General features: G+C 42.5%; 2 protein-coding genes across 8 annotated transcripts; one reads left to right on the top strand and one right to left on the bottom strand.

The window, feature by feature from the left end:
- Window positions 1-1,577: 1,577 nt before the first annotated feature.
- On the bottom strand, window positions 1,578-5,312 carry LOC111841265 (pro-opiomelanocortin-like). Of its 4 annotated transcripts, XM_023806880.2 has the most exons (4): window positions 4,877-5,312; window positions 3,426-3,486; window positions 2,932-3,057; window positions 1,578-2,406 (listed from the first exon to the last, which is right to left on the bottom strand). In XM_023806880.2, the coding sequence occupies exons 2-4, from the start codon at window positions 3,444-3,446 to the stop codon at window positions 1,885-1,887; spliced, it is 669 nt and encodes a 222-aa protein (XP_023662648.1). In that variant the 5' UTR covers window positions 3,447-3,486; window positions 4,877-5,312; the 3' UTR covers window positions 1,578-1,884. The 4 variants fall into 4 exon arrangements, with proteins under 4 accessions (XP_023662648.1, XP_072558614.1, XP_072558615.1 ...); XM_072702513.1 differs by having other exon boundaries at window positions 2,932-3,486; XM_072702514.1 differs by lacking the exon at window positions 3,426-3,486.
- Window positions 5,313-12,134: 6,822 nt separating this feature from the next.
- LOC111841280 (angiopoietin-related protein 7-like) lies at window positions 12,135-18,628 on the top strand. Of its 4 annotated transcripts, none has more exons than XM_023806902.2 (7): window positions 12,135-12,373; window positions 12,763-13,225; window positions 13,633-13,867; window positions 14,359-14,496; window positions 15,232-15,448; window positions 17,179-17,374; window positions 17,785-18,614. In XM_023806902.2, exons 2-7 carry the CDS (start codon window positions 12,881-12,883, stop codon window positions 17,929-17,931), a joined length of 1,278 nt encoding a protein of 425 aa, XP_023662670.1. In that variant the 5' UTR covers window positions 12,135-12,373; window positions 12,763-12,880; the 3' UTR covers window positions 17,932-18,614. The 4 variants fall into 4 exon arrangements, with proteins under 4 accessions (XP_023662670.1, XP_023662671.1, XP_023662672.1 ...); XM_023806903.2 differs by having other exon boundaries at window positions 12,144-12,235; XM_023806904.2 differs by lacking the exon at window positions 12,135-12,373 and having other exon boundaries at window positions 12,431-13,210; window positions 17,785-18,628.
- The last annotated feature ends 833 nt before the right edge of the window (window positions 18,629-19,461 follow it).

Genomic DNA, 19,461 nt, shown 5'->3' with positions numbered 1-19,461 from the left:
TTGTGCATTTGCTTTGGTTAAGGTTACATTTTGATTGCTACTTTTCTGTATGTAGGAGGAAGCAATATTGAGTGTCTTGCAGGGTTCCTGTTATGTTCTCCTAGGCTGAAGTGTTTGTGAGCTGTGCAATGCTGTGTTTTTGCTCCTTTGTAGTTTTTAATTTTATAGTGGGGTTTATTAAGGATTTCCTGAATTTTGTACGATTGCCAGATTTCAGCCGGTTCTTGTTCATTCCATAGCTCTAACTCACCTATTGGCAAATCCCTATACAGGTGTGTAGCTGTGCATCAGCCTTTAAACACAGCTGGGGGCATTCTTCCCATTCCTGATAATGACACCTGTTGAGGTCTGTACCTGTGTTCAAAGGTTGTAGGTTTGAATCCCATGACTGACAAGTGATAATATCACCCTTAAGGACCTGCAGTCTGAACAAATGCTTTCCCCACCTGGCCAAAAGTGTTTGCTAAAAATGTGAACGTAATGAACTCCGGTGACAGTGTGCAAATCTTTTCATATTGATGCAGTTATTGAAGCACTGCCCTATATGCAGCTATAGGAAACCTGGACAGACATAGACCATAGAATGTCCTAGATCTTCTCTCAGTCTGTAATAATACCGTCTGCTTCTGGAGCAAATTCCATATTCAGTTTGGTGGTGAGCTGCTGCTCGTTATGCCGGACGGGATCGGAGCAGATGTCACCTGCATGGAGTCCTTTCTGTTACAGTGATGTACGGGTCCTGTCACCTGCACGGAGTCCTTTCTGTTACAGTGATGTATGGGTCCTGTCTCCTGCATCGGGGCCGTTTGTGTACTGTGAACCTGTATAACTTCTGTCTCTTGTGTGAGCCTGTTCTGCAGAGTTATATATCATGTGCTGAGCAAGTTCCCTGGGGCACAATAGGGGCATTGATACCCTGGCAGATTCTGAGGGTGCAGAACCTTACAGGGGTCCCTGAATACGTAAAATTATACAATTTGAAGGAGGCAGGGGGAGCCCAAGGAAATTATTATTATTTTTTTTTTATACTTTATTGTCCCCATGGGGAAATTGTTTTTACGCCTCCTTCATCTTGCTCTTTGTAGAGTAAGTTGTCTGTGAAAGGCAGCCACCTGCAGTAGTGCCCAGGGAGCTGGGGGTTAAGGGCCTCGCTCACGGACCTGCAGACACACTGAGGCTGGGTTTGAACCAGTAACCTTCTGATTACAGCCACACAGGATTAGCCCACTGAGCCACACACTGCCCTTTTTTTTTATCAGGGGGGGCTAGAATTTCTAGCTGTGCTCCTGAAAGTTCCCCTCATTTTTTCCCCCCTCTGCATCTGTCATACTGTCCGGCAGCCTTTAGACTGGCTTCCTGTATCCCTCCCACTTTCCCTGAGTTTGCCCCCTGCTGACCACAAACAGTAACTACATTAGGAGTAGGCTGCCCCAGAGTGACTTTCTGAGTTGCGCCCTGGCGTGTGTCAGCGTGTGCTCTGTGGCAGGCTGGTGTCCGAGCCCATGCTCTGTTCCTTGCGCTAGCTGGAAAAAAAACACAAAACGCTATCTAGTAGCTTGCAACATTTGTTTCTATTTATTTCATTTGATTATTTACAATATAGTACATTTCATTCATAAAGGATGTTGTCCTTTGAAATGCTTGTTAGCATTCGTTTTACATGTAACATCTGAAGCTAAGCCACAGGCTAAAGTAATTGCATTAGTGTTTGACTGTAATCTCTCCTATACGCCACATTCCGAAACTGTCAGGCTGAGAAGTTGTTGAGATCAGGCGGGTTTGGGGGATAGGGTGGCTTTAGCCTGACTTGGTTGGTTCCACAATCACGGCTATGTATTGAGTGATTAGTTCCCCAATCCCGGCTAATCGTGTTCTATCATCTGTCTACCAATGGCTGTCTTTAGCGATGATGTTTTTAAACAATGTCATGAGGGATTTTTGGTTGTGTCCCCCCAAGGACTTCATGAAGCCGCTGTAGTGTTTGCTGGCAGGGGGGCCAGACCAGCGGAAGTGGTTCATCTCGTAGGAGCCGTCATTCTTCTGATTGACCAGCTCCTGGTCTCCCTCCAGGGTGTAATCGGGCTCCTCGGGCACCTGACGCCTCATGTCAGTGGGGAAGGCCTCAGACAGGTCCTCTTCCATGCCGTTGGAGTAGACCTTGACTGGCCGGCGTTTGCGCCCTCCGGGTTTGCCCCAGCGGAAGTGTTCCATGGGGTAAGAACGCTTGTCTTCATGGGCCAATGGCCCCTCATTCCCCTTGGGCCCTGGTTCATCCAAAGACATGGAATCCAAGGTTCTGACAGGGCCATTGGTGTCGCCCCCTGGTGGACTGGTGTGGAAGGGCTTCTTCGCAAAACTGCTGTCCACTTTGGCTGCAAGGCCAGACTTGCACATCTGTGCACATTCCTGTTTGACGGAAATGCTAATATTAGCCATGTGCTATGCTATGGTTTGGTGAGAAAACGAGCATCCAGGTTTGCTGTTTTTCAGTCCTTCTCTACATTAATGGCTATAAAAAGGTAATTCAGGTGTATGCCCAAAGTTAGAGAGGAAAAGGCCCAGAGAATTAGCACTCTTATTGGGGGTGACTAATGTGAATTTATACAACAATTATGCAGGAGTGTATTGTGGGAAAGTGCTCACTGTGTAGGCTGCCCTGTGAGAATATAATACATATTACAGTAAGAGAATGTCATTTGATTGTGGTGTAGTATTTACAGACATATTTTCAGGCCAAATGTAAATTTCCATTATCCATGAAATACTAAAATAGAATACACATTTAATGACGTAATTCAATACACTGCTGTATAATACAAACAGGTTATTTATTTTTAAGAATACAAGATACTTAACATCGTACGAACGGCTTGCATTTAGTTTTGTGATAAATGTGTAAAAGACTGCTGGTACTGGGGAGTCCGGGCTTACCAGGACCCTGCCCCCCCGGCAGGACGCCTGATCCACGCACTGCCCGCACTCCGCCGGGTTGCACCCGCAGATCACGCCCAGAAGCAACGCCCAGGCTCCACGGCGCATCGCTGCCCTGCGTAACCGCTGAACGGCCACCGCGGTACACATACAGACACACACACATACACACACGCACACACACACACACAGATACAAATTAGGTATCTTTATCTTTGTGGGAACCGAAGAATGTCCCTGCAAGGTGTATATGACAGGTTTTTGTCACAGTATGGGAACATTTGATCCTCAGCAAAGTAATATATACATTACCACACACACCCTAAGTGGTGTTTTTGTGCTTGTTCAGTACCACTGAACGCAGTACTGACATTTAGGTAGTATATGAATTCCGTTTTGCGTCATTCAATAAAGGCGCAACAATGCAAAGTAAAAAATCGTGTTTTTTTAAAGATGATGTTTTCTGATGCGTTTTGCGAGAGCATTTAACAAACCTCTGCATGGGCATCGATCATCACCACACCTGGGAAAGCTGGACGGTACACCTTTGCTTCGCTGCCAGGACAAATTGTTGTGGATTTAGTTTAAAAAAACGTAAGACCACAAAATTTATTGAGTTACAGTTACTGAAATGTTGTCCCCATTTCAATGAATTACTGCTATTCGCCATACTAGGCTTCTAAATATGTTTTTACCAAGTATCGTGTTTTCTCTGCTGAAAATGCGGTAGGCTTACTACCGGTGTAATAGGAAAGAAAACCCATAATTCCAAAATAACGGAATAAAACACATTTAAAAGGAAACTGCGGACCTTTAATATATGTACAGATTTTTATCAAAAGGAGATTACAATTTATACTAAATATACGGTCCGGTATTTCAAAGGAAAAAAAGTTAAGTATCAAAGAAACAGCAGCGTCCAGGGGGTTTTAACTGTTACGCCACCTGCTGGTCTGTTAAATGCTTCTCAACGTGGTTAAGCAGAATATCCGTAGATGGCAGCTATTTCTGCCCGGGAGGAGCGCGTCTCTGACTGGCACGAAAGGAAAGGCGCCCTAACAGAAGGACGCCCTCGCGTGTAGGTTTGGCGCATCCAGTTCTCTTTGCAAAACGACATCACGTTAGCTATGTAGCTATGCAGACCCGACTCGCTAAAGAGCATCATTTCATAGCCTGTAATACATGAAGTATGTCAAGCCTATGCAGAAAACGACTTAATTTCTCTCATTTCTTTTTTAGGAAACGATTTGGGTTCTCTCCTGATTTTAGGTGATATGAAGAAAAAATACTAGTGAAAAATAGAAAAATCACTGTTTATTATAAAGTTTATATTTTAAAGAATATATTTTAAACATATCTAAAATATTTTGTGTCTTGTATCGCGCGAGCACGTTCAGAATAAGCAGTTGTAAGGTTGATGGACAGATGTTATGATACTATAATATAAATTAACAAATGAGCTTGTAGGTTTATATAATGGAGCCTAAGTAACTTTTTTCTGTGAGAATTAACCTCTGAAATCAATACGTGTAGGATACATACAGTATGAATATTCATATAGGGCCTAGCTAAACGGTATAGCTGATCATGAATATTTTTCCTTTTTGTGGCATTAATAATCTCATTAAAATCTTATACGTCTCTCTAAATTATTACAAATTCAAATGTTAAAATCGCAATTATCTCTACGTTCTATCAAATATATGCGTTATCATTTATTAAAGGAAATATGTAACCTATAGTGTTCAATGACGGTTTTAAACGTGGTTAGTTAGGTGCCATTACCAGGAATACGCGGCATATACCGATATAACGTTAAAAGTGTCTTACGGGTGTTGATGCATGACATAGACCAATCGGATAAAGATGTTAATAGAATATCAATATAAACGAAGTTGTCATGCAGGAAAGTTGCACCCTCTGATTAAAACTGAGCAGGTCCTACCTGCCACAGGTCGTCCTGACTGTGTCACTGTCTCCTCTGCCTTCGGTGGGTCTCGTCTTCTTACCCTCCGTTTTCTTCCCCGTGCCCTGAAGCTCTTCCTTTTATACCGATTCCTACATATGCCGGTGTTTAAAGTACAATACTTCGTGAGGCAGGCACTTTTGTGTTCGCAAAAGGCGAGGGAGGTGAGGACGGAAGGGGGGAAAAGAGAGTATCCGCTCACATTGGGTATTGATTTCTCGACCTGATAAACATGCATTACTTACTAGCATTTTACTAAATTTTAGTATTTGTATCTATTAGGAATTATTTTGGCATCTATTTGTCATTATTTAAACAATTAAAAGACCACACGACTGATTAGCCATTCTTTGACAAGTGACTGTCGATAAATAACTATTATAAATAATTGATATTCATATGGGTAACGCTTTACATTAACTGCACCTTAATAATGCTTTTATATTGCATTCATAAAACGTTCAGTACACCTTCATAATGCATTCATAGAACATTCATAAGCAGTATGCAAGTACACTTTAACATCCCAACATCCCTTAACAGCTGTAATATGCATTAATAACAAACATTATATAATAACAACAAACATTATAATCGTACAATCATGTAATGTTTGTTATTAATGTAAGGGATGTTAGGATGTTAAGGTGTACTTGCATGCTGCTTATGAATGTACTATATGAATGCATTATGAAGGTGCACTGAATGTTCTATGAATGCTTTATGAAGGTGCACTTAATATAAAGCGTTACCAAATATTTATAAAAAGGCATAACACATTAACACATTGGGGCAGCGTGTGGCTCAGTGGGCTAAGCCGCGTGCCTGTAATCACAAGGTTGCCAGCTCAAGCCCAGCCTCAGCATGTCTGCAGGTCCTTGAGCAAGACCCTCAACCCCCAGCTCCCTGGGCACCACTACAGGTGGCTGCCCTTCACAGACAACTTGCTCTACAAAGAGCAAGTTGAGGGAGGCATAAAAACAATTTCCCCACAGGGATCAATAAAGTATTAAATAAAATTAATTAAACCCATCTTTATTATGCATTATAAATGCTTTATGAAGCACTCATCTATAATATACTATAGATAGCTTTATAATGCAGTACAAAGTATCCTTAATGCTTATATACCGACCATTATAATGCATTATAAGGGTATTCATAGTACATTGTAGATGAGAGCTTCATAAAGCATTCATAATGCATAATACACATGGCTATAAAGTGTTATGCCTTTTGTTAAATATTTAGAGCTATGTTTATAATGCTTTGAGTGCATTATAATGTGGTATGAATGTGTTTATAAATGACTAAAAACATGGCCTTAAGTAAATTACCATAATATGTTTATCATCCCTGTCATACAGGTAAAATTTGATTTTAAATTGATTTTGATTGCTTATTAGGAAATAAATGTAAGAGTCATCACGTTAGAGAATTATTGGAAAATGGAAATAACTTTTTTTTTATTCAGAAGAAGGTGGTGAATGGTTAGTAAAAAACTAATGTGTTGTAAACTTATTTAAACTCTATTATAACTGTTTTAAATTTGTCATGCCCCACTCGTCCACTCCTCCCGTGTGCCACGCCCCCTCATCTACCTCATGTGAAATCCCCATGTTACCAGCTGATTCTCATTGTTGTTGATAAATCCAGTGTATTTAAGTCCGCTTTAAAGTATGTTTCCCCAGTCCGGTCATTAACATTGTGGTATGTTCCTGAGTATGTTTTCTCCTCGAATAAATCCCGTATTCACCTGACTGCTGCTCCTGTTTCCATGTTCCATACCTCCCTAAAGTGCAACAAATTGCTCTTAAACATTCCATTAGAAGTACATTCTAATGATTGACATATTGATCCACATTTCTGAACTGAAGGCGAATGTGTGTGTGTCATACACACAAAGCCTAGGTGGAAATCAAATCCACAGGGTGCCATAAGTGGGCAACATACTGTCCACTGAGAAAACCAGCAGTTGCATTTTAGCTCAAAACAGTTGGGGTCAAAGACTTCAGTGTGGCACATGCTGCCTTTAAGTGGTTATAACGTCAGTCTTCATTTAAAGTCTGCTCCAAAAGTAGGCAGAAATAGGTTTCAAGAGACAGAAACTTTACACATTAAACCTTAACGGTGACTTCTGGACAAAGATGGAAAGTCCATTGGACTAACAGGTATTGATGAATTTGACCTTTAATAATACAGGATCACAAGGGTGAAACAGTGCGAATCAACGTTTGCGCTCTGTTATTAATAGCAGTCATTTACTGACATGGCAGGCTGTCTAACTGAAGGTGAATTTTCAATTTTTAATATATGAGGGCATAATTAACTGGTATCAGATTAAGCAGACTTTTTGCCTCACAATTTTTGCCTCAAATGAGATTTGGGCTGTGTTGCTGTCTTTCTTTATTCCTTCTACAATGTTCACTTCAAAAACAAAACTGACCACAATGTGATTCCTTCTTCTATTCTAATGTTTCCTGAAGACAAAATCACCGCCATTCCTAGTTACGATAGATGGTTTTGACGTGGTTTTGTGGAACCTCACTCTTAGTCCCAACGTTTTCTTACAAAATAGCCAAATAGATCATTTTCTTTTGTGTGGTCAGATTACTTCCTGATATCTACTAGTAATAACAAACACAATGGGACAGAGAACTATGAGTTCCGGAGAAGACCGAAGAAAGCAATTCCTTGAAATTTGGAAAGAGAATTGTGAGTAATCTGTTTGTGGCTAATGTGATGAAATATTTCTGTTCACAACATCTTCTAAGGAATTTGTGTCTTTATCTGAAGAGACCTTTGATACAAAAATAACTTTTTGCCTTTCATGTGCAAATTGACTGCATAAGAGTTCCAGAAAATTGCTGCACTAAAGCTTTTTATTTTATTTACCTGTTTACTTTCGGAAATGTCTTTTATTAAAGGGTTGCCATTAGGCACCTGGACTGGTCTAGAGTTTCTGCCTTGTTTATCTCTTCCCCCTCTTTGTGCTCTTCTGCGAATAAGACACTTTTAGCACTCATCCAGGAGAGCAAGGAAGGGTTAGGAGTTCACTAAGAATGACAAACATGATTGAGATTGTATTTTTAAAAAGTTTTTAAATGGTGAAGGCATTTGAAAACAACATTGCTACAACAACGCTTGGAGTATTAGGTATATGTTTTTTTTTTTTATTTATTTACTGTCCACTCTCTCTCTCTCTCTCTCTCTCTCTCTCTCTCTCTCTCTCTCTATATATATATATATATATATATATATATATATATATATATATATATATATATATCCCACTAACAATTTTTTTTCTGTGCACTGCTTTTCCTAACAAGGTTTTTTAATATAAAACACGTACTTAGCACTAACTTGATCTTGATGATAATTGTTGATTTTAGGTTTAGCTTATAGATCGAAGAACAGTCATGGACGACAAAGCACTGGTTGTAAGTCGCTCTGGAAAAGAGTGTCTGCTAAATGCTGTAAATGTAAATGTAAAATGTAAAAGACATAATCAGCGATCGGTAAAATCATCATAGAGATGAGAGATTCGCAGGTTAGGATTTAGTTGTGGGGTTTAATTATCAAAGCTATATCCAAGTTTCAGGTTGAAGGACAAATTGGGCAATTGCAAAGTGCGGGGAAATAAAAAAACAACAATCAAAGGCAGCAGTTCCAGAGACATCTAACACCACAAACAACTAATGCTCAGACCACAATGCATAACTGAGAGATAATACTTTGCAACTACACTAGGAGAGTTTAAGCAGTCACAGACAACAGAGAACAGGCACCTAGTATTCAACTGAGGGGTGAGGGGTCATTCTGTTAGGGAGGATCTGCAGTTTGAGACTATATGACAAAACTGAAGAACATCATGAATTTGTTTCTTAAATATTTTGTGCTAAATCTTGAAGTCCCAAGGACTGTTGTTAAGTGTCAGTAAAGAAACTGACCTTTGAAAATGACCTTCCAGTACAATCAGCTGTAAATTTATATATACAGTTGTGTTCAAAATAATAGCAGTCCAACATGACTAACCTGATCAATCACCGTTTTTGGTAGAAATTATATTTCTACATGGCAAATAATTTACTAGTAGGTGTAGTAGAGTAATGGAAAACCAACAGACCCAACAGTCATGACATGCATGCTGCTGATTATGTGTAACAGAATCATTACTTGAAAGGGGTGTGTTCAAAATAATAGTGTGAAGTTCAATTAGTGAGGTCATTCTGTGAAAAAGTAGGTGCCAATTATGGACCTTATTTAAGGAAGGAAGGCAGCAAATGTTGTACATGCTGGTTATAGTGCATTTCTCTCTGAAATTCTGAGTAAAATGGGTCATTTTCACAGACAGCGTGTGGCTCAGTGGGCTAAGCCGTGTGCTTGTAATCACAAGGTCGCCGGTTCAAGCCCAGCCTCAGCACGTCTGTGGGTCCTTGAGCAAGACCCTTAACCCCCAGCTCCCTGGGCGCCGTTACAGACATGTTCCTGAGGACAGCTTACTCTACAAAGAGCAAGTTGAGGGAGGCGTAAAAACAATTTCCCCATGGGGATCAATAAAGTATCAATTGAATTGAATTGAATTCGCGAATTGAATTGAATTGAATTCCAGACATTGAAAAAAGTTGATTGGACAGGGGAAAACATATAAAGAAGTGCAGAAAATGATAGGCTGCTCAGCTAAAATGATCGCAAATGCTTTAAAATGGTAACCAAAACCTAAAAGACATGGAAAAAAACAAAAAACTACCATTCAAATGGATCGAAGAATAGCCAAATGCAGATCCTCCCTAACAGAATGACCCCTCACCCCTCAGCCAATGATCATCTCCAGGAAGATCAAAGAAGGTCTAAAGTTACCTGTGAGTACTGTTACAATCAGATGACGCCTATATGAAGCCAAGCTATCTGCAAAAAGCCCCCGCAACGTCCCACTGCTGAAAAAAAGACATGTGCAGAAGAGATTACAATTTGGCAAAGAACACATTGACTGGCCTAAAGAGAAACGCTGCAACATTTTGTGGACTGATGGAAGCAAGATTGTTCTTTTTGGGTCTAGTAGCTGCAGACAGTTTGTCAAATGATCCCCAAACACTGAATTCAAGCCACAGTACACTGTGAAGACAGTGAAGCATGGTGGTGCAAGCATCGTGATATGGGGATGTTTCTCATACTACAGTGGCGGGCCTATTTATCACATACCAGCGATCATGGATCAATTTGAATACCTCAAAATACTTGAAGAGGTCATGTTGCCTTATGCTGAAGAGGAAATGCCCTTGAAATGGGTGTTTCAACAAGAAAACGACGCCGAACACATGAACAACATCTTGGTTCCAGACCAACAAGATTGATGTTATGGAGTGGCCAGCCCAATCCCCGGACCTTAATCCAATAGAAAACTTGTGGGGTGACATCAAAAATGCTGTTTCTGAGGCAAAACCAAGAAATGTAGTCCAATCAGGCTGGGCTGGAATACCTGTTCACAGGTGCCAGAAGTTGGTCGACTCCATACAACACAGATGTGCAGCATTTCTCAGAAACAGTGGTTATACAATTAAATATTAGTTCAATGATTCAAAGGAAAGCAAAATCTTAAAACATTTTTCAGTTCATACAGTGAATCTTTGAGTTTGTAAAGAAGAATGTGGACACTGCTATTTTTTTGAACAGCCTAATATTCACTTTCTGTAAAGGAGTAACACAAATGTGATGAATTTCTCTTCTTGTTTTGATTTGGAATAGACTTTTTAGTGTTCCTGGTGCATTTGCATGTATGGAAATAAAAACTATTATAAGGATTTTCAGCTTTATTCACTTTTTTAGACACACTGCTATTATTCTGAGCACAACTGTATATATATATCTTGCTACTTTAGTTCTAGATACATTGATATTCATGGAATAATGTAGAAAATACAAATTGAGCCTCAAATTTAACAGCAAAAAATTAATTAAAATGAGTTTCAATTTCCAGTTTTATCGTCAGCTGCTATACTACTATAGTATTTTACCAAGGTTTTAAGTAGTTATTATTATGGTTAAATGATAGTTGTCTTCTCTGCCTTCCATTTTGTGTGGTGTGTTTAATGTGCTCCATCATTGTCTCAATCCAATTAGGATGGATTACAGAGGTAAGATATGTCTTCCACTTTCCTGAGCCACAGAACCGATGCTCTGAGATGCTGGTTCAGTTACGAAAAGAAGGATCGGAGCCTATCGCTGAACTCGCACTCCAACCTTCATTCCCGAGGGCATTTATCAGCAGCAAGTGAGGTAATTTAAGCTTTTACCCTGCACTATTTAAGTTGCCGAACTGCTTGTAGCCTATATGAGTGGAACACTTCAGGGGGTTTAAAAATACGCAGAAAGTATGCTTGTATTTCACTGAAATGTAAGAGATTTGGAGAAAGGTGCAGCTTTTAGGGGTATTGCAGAATCAGTATGTAGGAAATTTCTGTATCAAATGGTCCAAAATTGTGGTGGACTGTGCAAGACTGTCAGTGTAACTAAAGGCATAACTGATGGTAAGATCTGTTAGTTTAACAAGTACTGTATAGGAAGAAAATAACATTTGGATGATTACCTAAAATCCTAAAATCCTAAGCACACTTAGGACAGTCTTGGTTAAATTTCTTCGAAAAGTATTTGAAAGTTAAAGATGTAGAAATTATCAACTGATTAAATGCAAAATGTAATGAATTGCAACCACGTGTTGCTCTTGCACATATTGGATGGAACTGGAAAGACTTCTTGACACTGGCGAATACTGTATACAAAGCAATACAGCCCCATAATTGCTGTGTATATTTTGCGAGCAAGAAAAAAAATGCAATACATTTACAAACATAATTATTATAGAAGTGTTTCTCGGACCAGGTCTGCCTCTCGATCGCACTTTGTGCCGCTCTGTCGTACCCCAGCACAGGCGAAGCTGGTCCGGGGCCAGAAGACCTCCTTTGCCGATAATCTTAAGTAGGGGGGCCAAACACTCGGTTCGGGCCGGTAATATCCCTCTTCGCCGAAAATATGCACACTACCAAGAAGGCAAAATATACAGACATTTTTTGTGCACATGAGTGTATAAAAAAGTATAACTGTAATATGATGCAAATAAAATCATGCTGGTGGTAACATCAGAGGAGCGCAGCGTGATCGGGTGACGCATCGCGGCTGATTACGGGGACAGGGTTCAGTAAAAGCCGATTAGGTGGAATGAGCCGGATGAGGAGCTCAGAGCAACGGGACGTCAGTGGTCGGCTGACTGTAGTCTGCTCGGTGTTAAGGCTTCACCTTCAATACCAATTACCCTGACTCCATTGCAAAAGACCGGGGGTGAAACACCATGGCGAATTCTGATAAACATTTTGATCAAAATGCTTTTTTATATATTATTTTTACCACGGACATGGTATTTAAAAACATAGCCTAAATAATTTTTCTTCTCAATCATTTTTTTTTTCACGGATACAGGTGAGTCTTGCCACCATTTTGTCCATGTACGGACTGGTTGTCGATTCCTGGGGAAGACGTACGTCATTCTCACCCTTCCGGTTTGCTGCATTCCATGTACCTTGGGTGCAAGGGCATGTAATTGTGGAAACACGTAGAATTTTTGGCATTACACTTCAAAAATACTATACAAATACGTTTATAAACAATCAAAGAACAAATATCATACATTAGACGGTTAAATAAGTAACTTGAGCAACAGTTTAATAAAGTTCTGCAATCTCTAAAAATTTGAAGTGTTTTCACAATTTTGGCCACAAGTGTAGTTTGTTTCTTGCAAACATTATTTTGTACAACCTAAAGGGATTGTAAGTGGCAGCAGATGGGAGAAACTCCTGCTCATTTTGTAGGTTCAGGTTCCTGGAGGAAGGAAAACTGGAGGCTAGGAATTTTTGGAGGGGAATCCAGCAGCACCTTCTCCACGTGACCAGCTGACGGCCACCCTCAGGGCGCCGGAGGTGGGGCAGGATGCCACCACTGGCCCCGCTTCTACTGCAGAGCACCGCCATCCTGGCCATATGGAGCGGCCGGCCCACAGGGGGAGCCGGAGATATGGGGCTGCAGGAGAGCCCCCCCTGCAGCCAACACGGCAACCGGGTGCTGCCCGGAGGCCAGTGTGGCATCACGGCCGTGCCGACGCAGTGGGGTGAACGGCGCTGCCCGGACGTGTTCCGGTGCACGGAAGAGGCGCAGCGGTGGCGGCGCGAGAACGAGCAGCGCAAGCAGCAGGTCCTGGCGCTGAAGGAGACCGTCTCGGAGCTGCAGGAAGAGCTGCGGCACCACCGGCACCGCGTCAAGGTGCTGGAGCTGCAGGTTAGGCTGTGACGGCAAATGCACGAGCCGTGCAAAGCCGACGAGACGATCAGTGATCAACAAGCAAAATGATCAAGAGTCATCCATCCCACCCTGCATTATTTTAAGTGTGTTTTACTGAACGAATGAAATGTACTCAGGCTGGGTAGGACTTTTTTTTAAATCTGAAACAGCAAGAACATACAATTTCACAGAATGATTTTATTATTGTTTTAGTCCTAATTTTTGGATGTAGGATGACCACTGGACTCTTATGTCAAACCCATGATAAATTGACATAGATTGATAGATAGATCATTCACAATACCGTGACTAGGGGAAATGAGCCATTAGCAGTTACCATTCTTGACCCCAGGACGTGCAGTTTTGAATGAGATTAAGGTGACTGGTAGCTCGCGTCTCCCTAGAACGAGGAGAAGAACGGGCTGAACTCCTCGCTGGAACAGCAGCTGCAGGACGCGGAGCGGCATGGCGCCGAGGCCGGCGGGACGCTGCGGTTGCAGGGCGTCCTCGTCCACGACATGCAAGTGCAGCTGCACAACCTGGCCACGTTAGTGGAGAAGGCCCGTCGCAACCCAGGCTGCATGGTCAACGTAGTGCGTGGCAGCGAGTTGCTCAGCGCCCACGAAGCCCTGCACCCAGGTGGGCCGCGAGCCGCCCAGCTAGCCGCTAACTGCTGGCTTTCATACATTTCAAGGAGGATAGCAACCCTTTGCATTTCAGTGCTGAATTAGATCCACCTTTACTGCAAAATGGGTCTCAAAAACATTGATTTATTCTGCAAAATAATTTATGGGTACGTTAATGTTTCCGCGGATTAATAAGCTTGCTTTGCTCCTGAACTTATTCTTCCTAGTTCTAGCATTATTCCCACCACTAGGGGGAGACATATTTCCAGGAGCCAGAAGTGATTATGGTTTTGCAGATGGTTACACCTCCACATGCAATGTGATGGAGGAAATGTACCACAATCCCCAGCAGCAGTGGTTTTACGACAGACAGATGGATGGATGGATATTGTGAAAATGTGTAGTGAATAAAAAATAGTTCTGCAACACAGAAACAAAAGGTTTTAACCTCAATAATTGTCCTAAGTCCCGGAGAAGAGTGTCCGACCCCCGCCTCTGTTTCAGATGTCCGGCAGGTGAGGAGCTGCCCCATGGACTGTGCCTCCGTTTATCACGACGGCGTCCGCCGCTCGGGGGTCTACACTGTGGTGCCTTCTATGGGGGCCTGGCCTGTGGAGGTCTTCTGCGACATGGACACTGCCGGTGAGCACTGAGATTTTACCAATATTCCACTGTTATATCGGTTCTGCTTTCATGTATTACCCCAGTGTCAGCTTGGGTCCAACTATAAGGCACCTGATTAATTTCATTGTAGGTTTCATTTCTTTAAAACTTCTCTGGATTCAGTTTTATTTTAGTATCAGTCAAGTACTTCTGGTGTTTGTAAAGGGCAATTTGGTATTGGCAAAGAGGGGACTTTAGTATTTGTCCAGAATACTTTGGCATTAGAGTACTTGTCTATTAGTACTGATTACTTTAGTATTACTAGAAGGTATTTCAGTATAATTACACAACACTGATGCATTAGTAATGATTATTTTACTAGCAATAGAAGGTACTTTAGTATTATTAGAGTGCTTTGGGATTAGTAAAGATTATTGTAATTTTAACAGAATCGATTTTAGTATAATTACAGAGCACTTATGCATTAGTAATGATTATATTAGTAGCAGTAGAAGGTACTTTAGTGTTGTTAGAGTGCTTTGGGATTAGTAATGATTATTTTAGCATTCCTCCAGAGTACTTAGCTATTATTAGATTAGTAACTTCCAGAGACCTTCCACCCCACCATAACCTGCTCTGCCCCCCCCTCCCTGAACATCTGGAGGCACTCAGGTTACCTGTAGATGAAGCTATCTCTTCAGGGAATGGCCAGCTCTGTGCCCATCTGGTGCCCCCCACCCCCGAGCCGTCAGCCGCGTGCCGTTTGCCCGGCAGGCGGCGGCTGGACCGTGATCCAGCGGCGGCAGGACGGCGCCGTCAGCTTCCAGCGCGGCTGGCAGGAGTACAAGCTGGGCTTTGGCGACCTGCACTCCGACTTCTGGCTGGGCAACGAGCACATCCACACGCTGTCCCGGCAAGGGAGCTACACACTGCGGATCCAGCTGGAGGACTGGAGCAGCGGGCGTAAACACGCCACCTATGAGAGCTTCAGGTGGGTGCTGCCCCTTCCACCCGGAACGCTGCCTCTCTACGGCGCTGCCCTGGGTACCTGGGCGGAGAAACCAGCTGAGACTTCGGCAAACCGAGACACGTTCAGAAACCCCTTCCAAACCTGACCAGTTAGAAGATGGATGGGTGGGTGGATGGATGGAGTCCCAGAATTCTTCATTTAGTCTTAATTTTTTAGTAGTACTCTGAAGTTTGAAGCAAAGTTCAGGATCATAACATTAACCAATGATGGGTGATACTAGGCTTCGTAGCCCACAGTGGGTGGGATTACCGTCCGCTGTCAATCACTGCCTGGTTCCCCCAATGAGATCCGGAAAAGCATTCAACAGAAAGCATGTTCAAGCAGCCAATGACTGACGGCACACAATAATCTTGTCCACTGTAGGTTTTAAAGGGAAAAACGTGCAAAAAAAAAAAAACAAACCCAAAAACACCGCCTACAAAGTCCCGGCCCTTTATGTTTTTGCAACCACATCATCCTTGGGAGGACTGAGTCATACGCTCCTTCATCCAAGACTCTTGAGAAGCACTTAAATCGCAAACTGAAGATCTATTAGCTTGTGCCTTATTCCTCTCAATGTGTTCAACAGCAACCTTGGATGTCTGCAGAAGCCTCTTTATAGATTTTGTAGCTGAAACAAAGAGCCCTTGAAGCTGGAACGCTCAAATACGGGAACACGGGAAATCGTCTCATGTTTACGGGACAACAAGCTTTTTGCACATAATGTAGGAAAACCGGTTTGAAACATTAATGGCAGTTGACTCTCCCTGACAAATTCAGTAACCCAAGTAAGTCATTATTACACAAAAGGGTTCATGGCTTCAGAAACCAATAGCTATAATAGTTTAATATGTATTAGGTAGGTGGTTTGGCGCCCCATTCTGGGTTATTCTCTGCCTTGTACTCATTGTTTCCAGAATAGGCTCCTGACCACCATAGAAGAAGCATGAATGATTGAATCACATAGAGTATTTGAACCTCTGTGTAAAATTATTGTGACATCATCACCCATCCATTGAACCACATATCTATGTCAGGGTCATGGGTAGCAAGACTAAATGCCTTAAACCATTTGATTGGTTGAGTTAGGCAGTGTTTACATGAGGCCACCCGGGGAAAAAAACCCCATAATGATTTCCTATAGGCTATAAAATTTATTCCCTTTCCTCATATGTAGTTTTTAAAATTTTATTTGTGTATCTTCCAAATGATTATCCTGGTCAGGATCGTGGAATGGGGAGTAACACTGTACACAATGCAGGACACAATGCAGGACACAATGCAGGTCACAATGCAGGTCACAGTGCAGGACACAATGCAGGACACAATGCAGGTCACAGTGCAGGTCACAATGCAGGTCACAATGCAGGTCACAATGCAGGCGCACACCCAGGACAGGGTGTCAGTCCATCAAAGGGTGCGCTCACTCACACGCACTTACACACACACAGAAAACATATAGAAAATGTACAGAGATGTCAAAAAGGACCCAGTGATAAAAAATATTAGCTGAAAAATGCATCTTACAAAGGAAACTAAGTTCTGCTAATGTTTTGTATATAAAGCGACGAAAAAAAAGACTTTTCATAAAACATCCAACAGGCTGAATTTAGCAAGCCATTGGTTAGATTGGACCGTGTCCCCATACTGCAGAAGCGTGTGTGTCAGACGGGTAGGTCAGAGCGCCCCTTCACACGTCTCTCACTGGGCAGCCTCGACGGGGAGGAGACCCAGTACCGCCTGCACGTTTCCGGTTTCAGCGGCACGGTGAAGGACTCCTTCGGCTGGTACCACAACAAGCACACCTTCAGCACGCCCGACATGGGCAACATTTGTGCCCAGATCTCACGCGGAGGCTGGTGGTATCACCGGTGTTTCCTCTCCAACCTCAATGGTGTCTACTATAAGGTACGGCCACCGTCAGGAGATCTGGAGTGGGAGGGAGTGTTCTGGCAACCTGGACCCTAGACACATAGTCGGCCTCGTTCATGATCCAACTGGGTGAACAACAGAGGGGTCTGGTGAAAGAAATCCTCTCATTGAACATATATACCTAACTTTTACTTAGCTGGCATTTTTATCCAAAGTGAGGTGCATTTCTGAGAAAGCCAGTCCCTGCAGCAATCGCAGTGGATCCAGAGCCTTGCTCAGGGACCCGGCGTTGAAATGACTCCGCCAACTTTGGGATTTGAGCAAGCAACCTTCTGATCAGTCACACGACACTCCCACATATTTGCATGGCTCATGAGGAAATACCTCCAGGGAGACCAGACGCCCATCCCCACAGCAGTGACTGACTTATGTTCCTCCTTCACCAGGGGGGGGCATACACCCCCAGGGGCAAGAGGCCCCCGGGCCCAGATGGCATCGTCTGGTACAGCTGGAAGGATTCCGATTATTATTCCCTGAAGAAGGTGAGCATGATGATCCGACCACGGGCGTTCCGGCCCCGCCCATCACCGTGACGATGCAGCCGGGGGGGGTCATTTAAAGAGAGGTGAGGGGACAGGACGCCATGTTTCCGTCTGGAAAGCCTGGCAGCTCTGCCCACTGCTATGCTGCAGCCAGAGAGACACCTCTTCATTTTTATGTGGTTTTTTCACACTATGTTTTACTGATCTGTTAACATACATATAAACAAATGTCCTGCATAAGGTACAATGATAAATACTGTGTTTGATAGCTTTGACAAGAATCTGGAAAACATGAATAGCAGATTAAGCAAAAATATAATAAATAATATCTTACAACCAAACTTCACGGGTTATACATTCTGTAATTTTCCTTCTTATAAAACAGCTGAATTTGTGAATTCCTTGACCGTCTGCTAGGCCACTGATAACTGGTGGGTGGCGGGTCGCTGAGTATGTGGTTAGAATTTTTTGCTTTCGTTTTTAAACAGTGCACGACAGCACTGCACCACTGTTACTCATGTTTTATTTACCATTACTGCACTATTTTTTGTGAAGTAAATTTCACCACAAAATGGGTCATAAGGCTACAGCAGCTGAAAAGCACCGTGAAATGGACAACAGTAATAAACATGCTTCATTCCAGGTCTCTGACTCACACAAAAAGCCCATTGTGATTAAGCTTGTTTACACTGGAGGGAGCTCTGTCTGAGTTCATTCTTTGCACGTGTGTCATACTGGACCCAAACAGAGCCGGATAGAGAGCACCTGCAGGGCCCAGGGCAGCTACCAAAGAAAGAAGCTTCCGCTTCGCAATTACGATCCGGGCCGAATCCTCGGCATCCTCACGGACGCAGGCTGCTAAGGCTTCAACCGATTCTACAAATGGACACTTTGAGGGTTCGAGGGCAAAAAAAGCCAGAAACACAGTATTTGTTTCTTTTTTTGGCCATAAACTGCTTATTTTTCCTCGGAGCTACGCAAAAATGAATAACGTGGATCGGATTATATATGGTCTGTCGACCTTTCACTGATGGTTCATCATTCTGGTGCGGTGTGCTATATGTCTACTGTAAAAAAAAATAAAAGGGGGAAAAGCGATAATTAATGGCATATAACTGAAGTAATAAAAATAAAAAAACGTGGGCTTTGGGGGGTGGGGACAGGTATTATTTACCCCCCCCCCCCCCCCCGGGCAGTACTGTAGGACTTTAGAGCTCTAACTGGATCATCTGCGATTGGACCTTGTTGGATTACAAATGGAATAACTGTGATCTGAGCTGGGGGGGCTTTGCAGGGAGGTGGCCACTGAATGACCTTCACACACCTCTGTATAACTGGCAGTTATACACATCATATGATAAGGGAAGCCATTTATATAGAACAAGCAAGCTACAGACTGGGTGTTTACATTAACCTAGATATTGTACATTTCAAAGTTGTGAAGTGAAATAATCGGAAAACTTGCATTTAGAAAAAAAAACCTAATATCATGAAATGGTTTTTACGTACGTTTTTACGTTTGTGGCTAGTTGAGAAAAGACTCATTTGCAATGCCGCAGCAGAATCCGAATTAGTAGATAT

Source organism: Paramormyrops kingsleyae, chromosome 19, assembly GCF_048594095.1.
Source record: "Paramormyrops kingsleyae isolate MSU_618 chromosome 19, PKINGS_0.4, whole genome shotgun sequence".
Lineage (NCBI taxonomy): Eukaryota > Metazoa > Chordata > Actinopteri > Osteoglossiformes > Mormyridae > Paramormyrops > Paramormyrops kingsleyae.
The sequence above is the reverse complement of the archived record's forward strand: the minus strand, read 5'-3'. Positions and strand labels throughout refer to the sequence as shown.

Coding starts and splice junctions, on each gene's coding strand:
- LOC111841265 (XM_072702513.1), bottom strand. CDS start 3,081: ATGTGTACCGCGGTGGCCGTTCAGCGGTTACGCAGGGCAGCGATGCGC. Junction 2,407..2,931: donor GCCGGGGGGGCAGGGTCCTG/GTAAGCCCGGAC, acceptor TCCGTCAAACAG/GAATGTGCACAGATGTGCAA.
- LOC111841280 (XM_023806902.2), top strand. CDS start 12,881: ATGCCACCACTGGCCCCGCTTCTACTGCAGAGCACCGCCATCCTGGCC. Junction 14,497..15,231: donor CTGCGACATGGACACTGCCG/GTGAGCACTGAG, acceptor TTTGCCCGGCAG/GCGGCGGCTGGACCGTGATC. Junction 15,449..17,178: donor GCCACCTATGAGAGCTTCAG/GTGGGTGCTGCC, acceptor CTCACTGGGCAG/CCTCGACGGGGAGGAGACCC.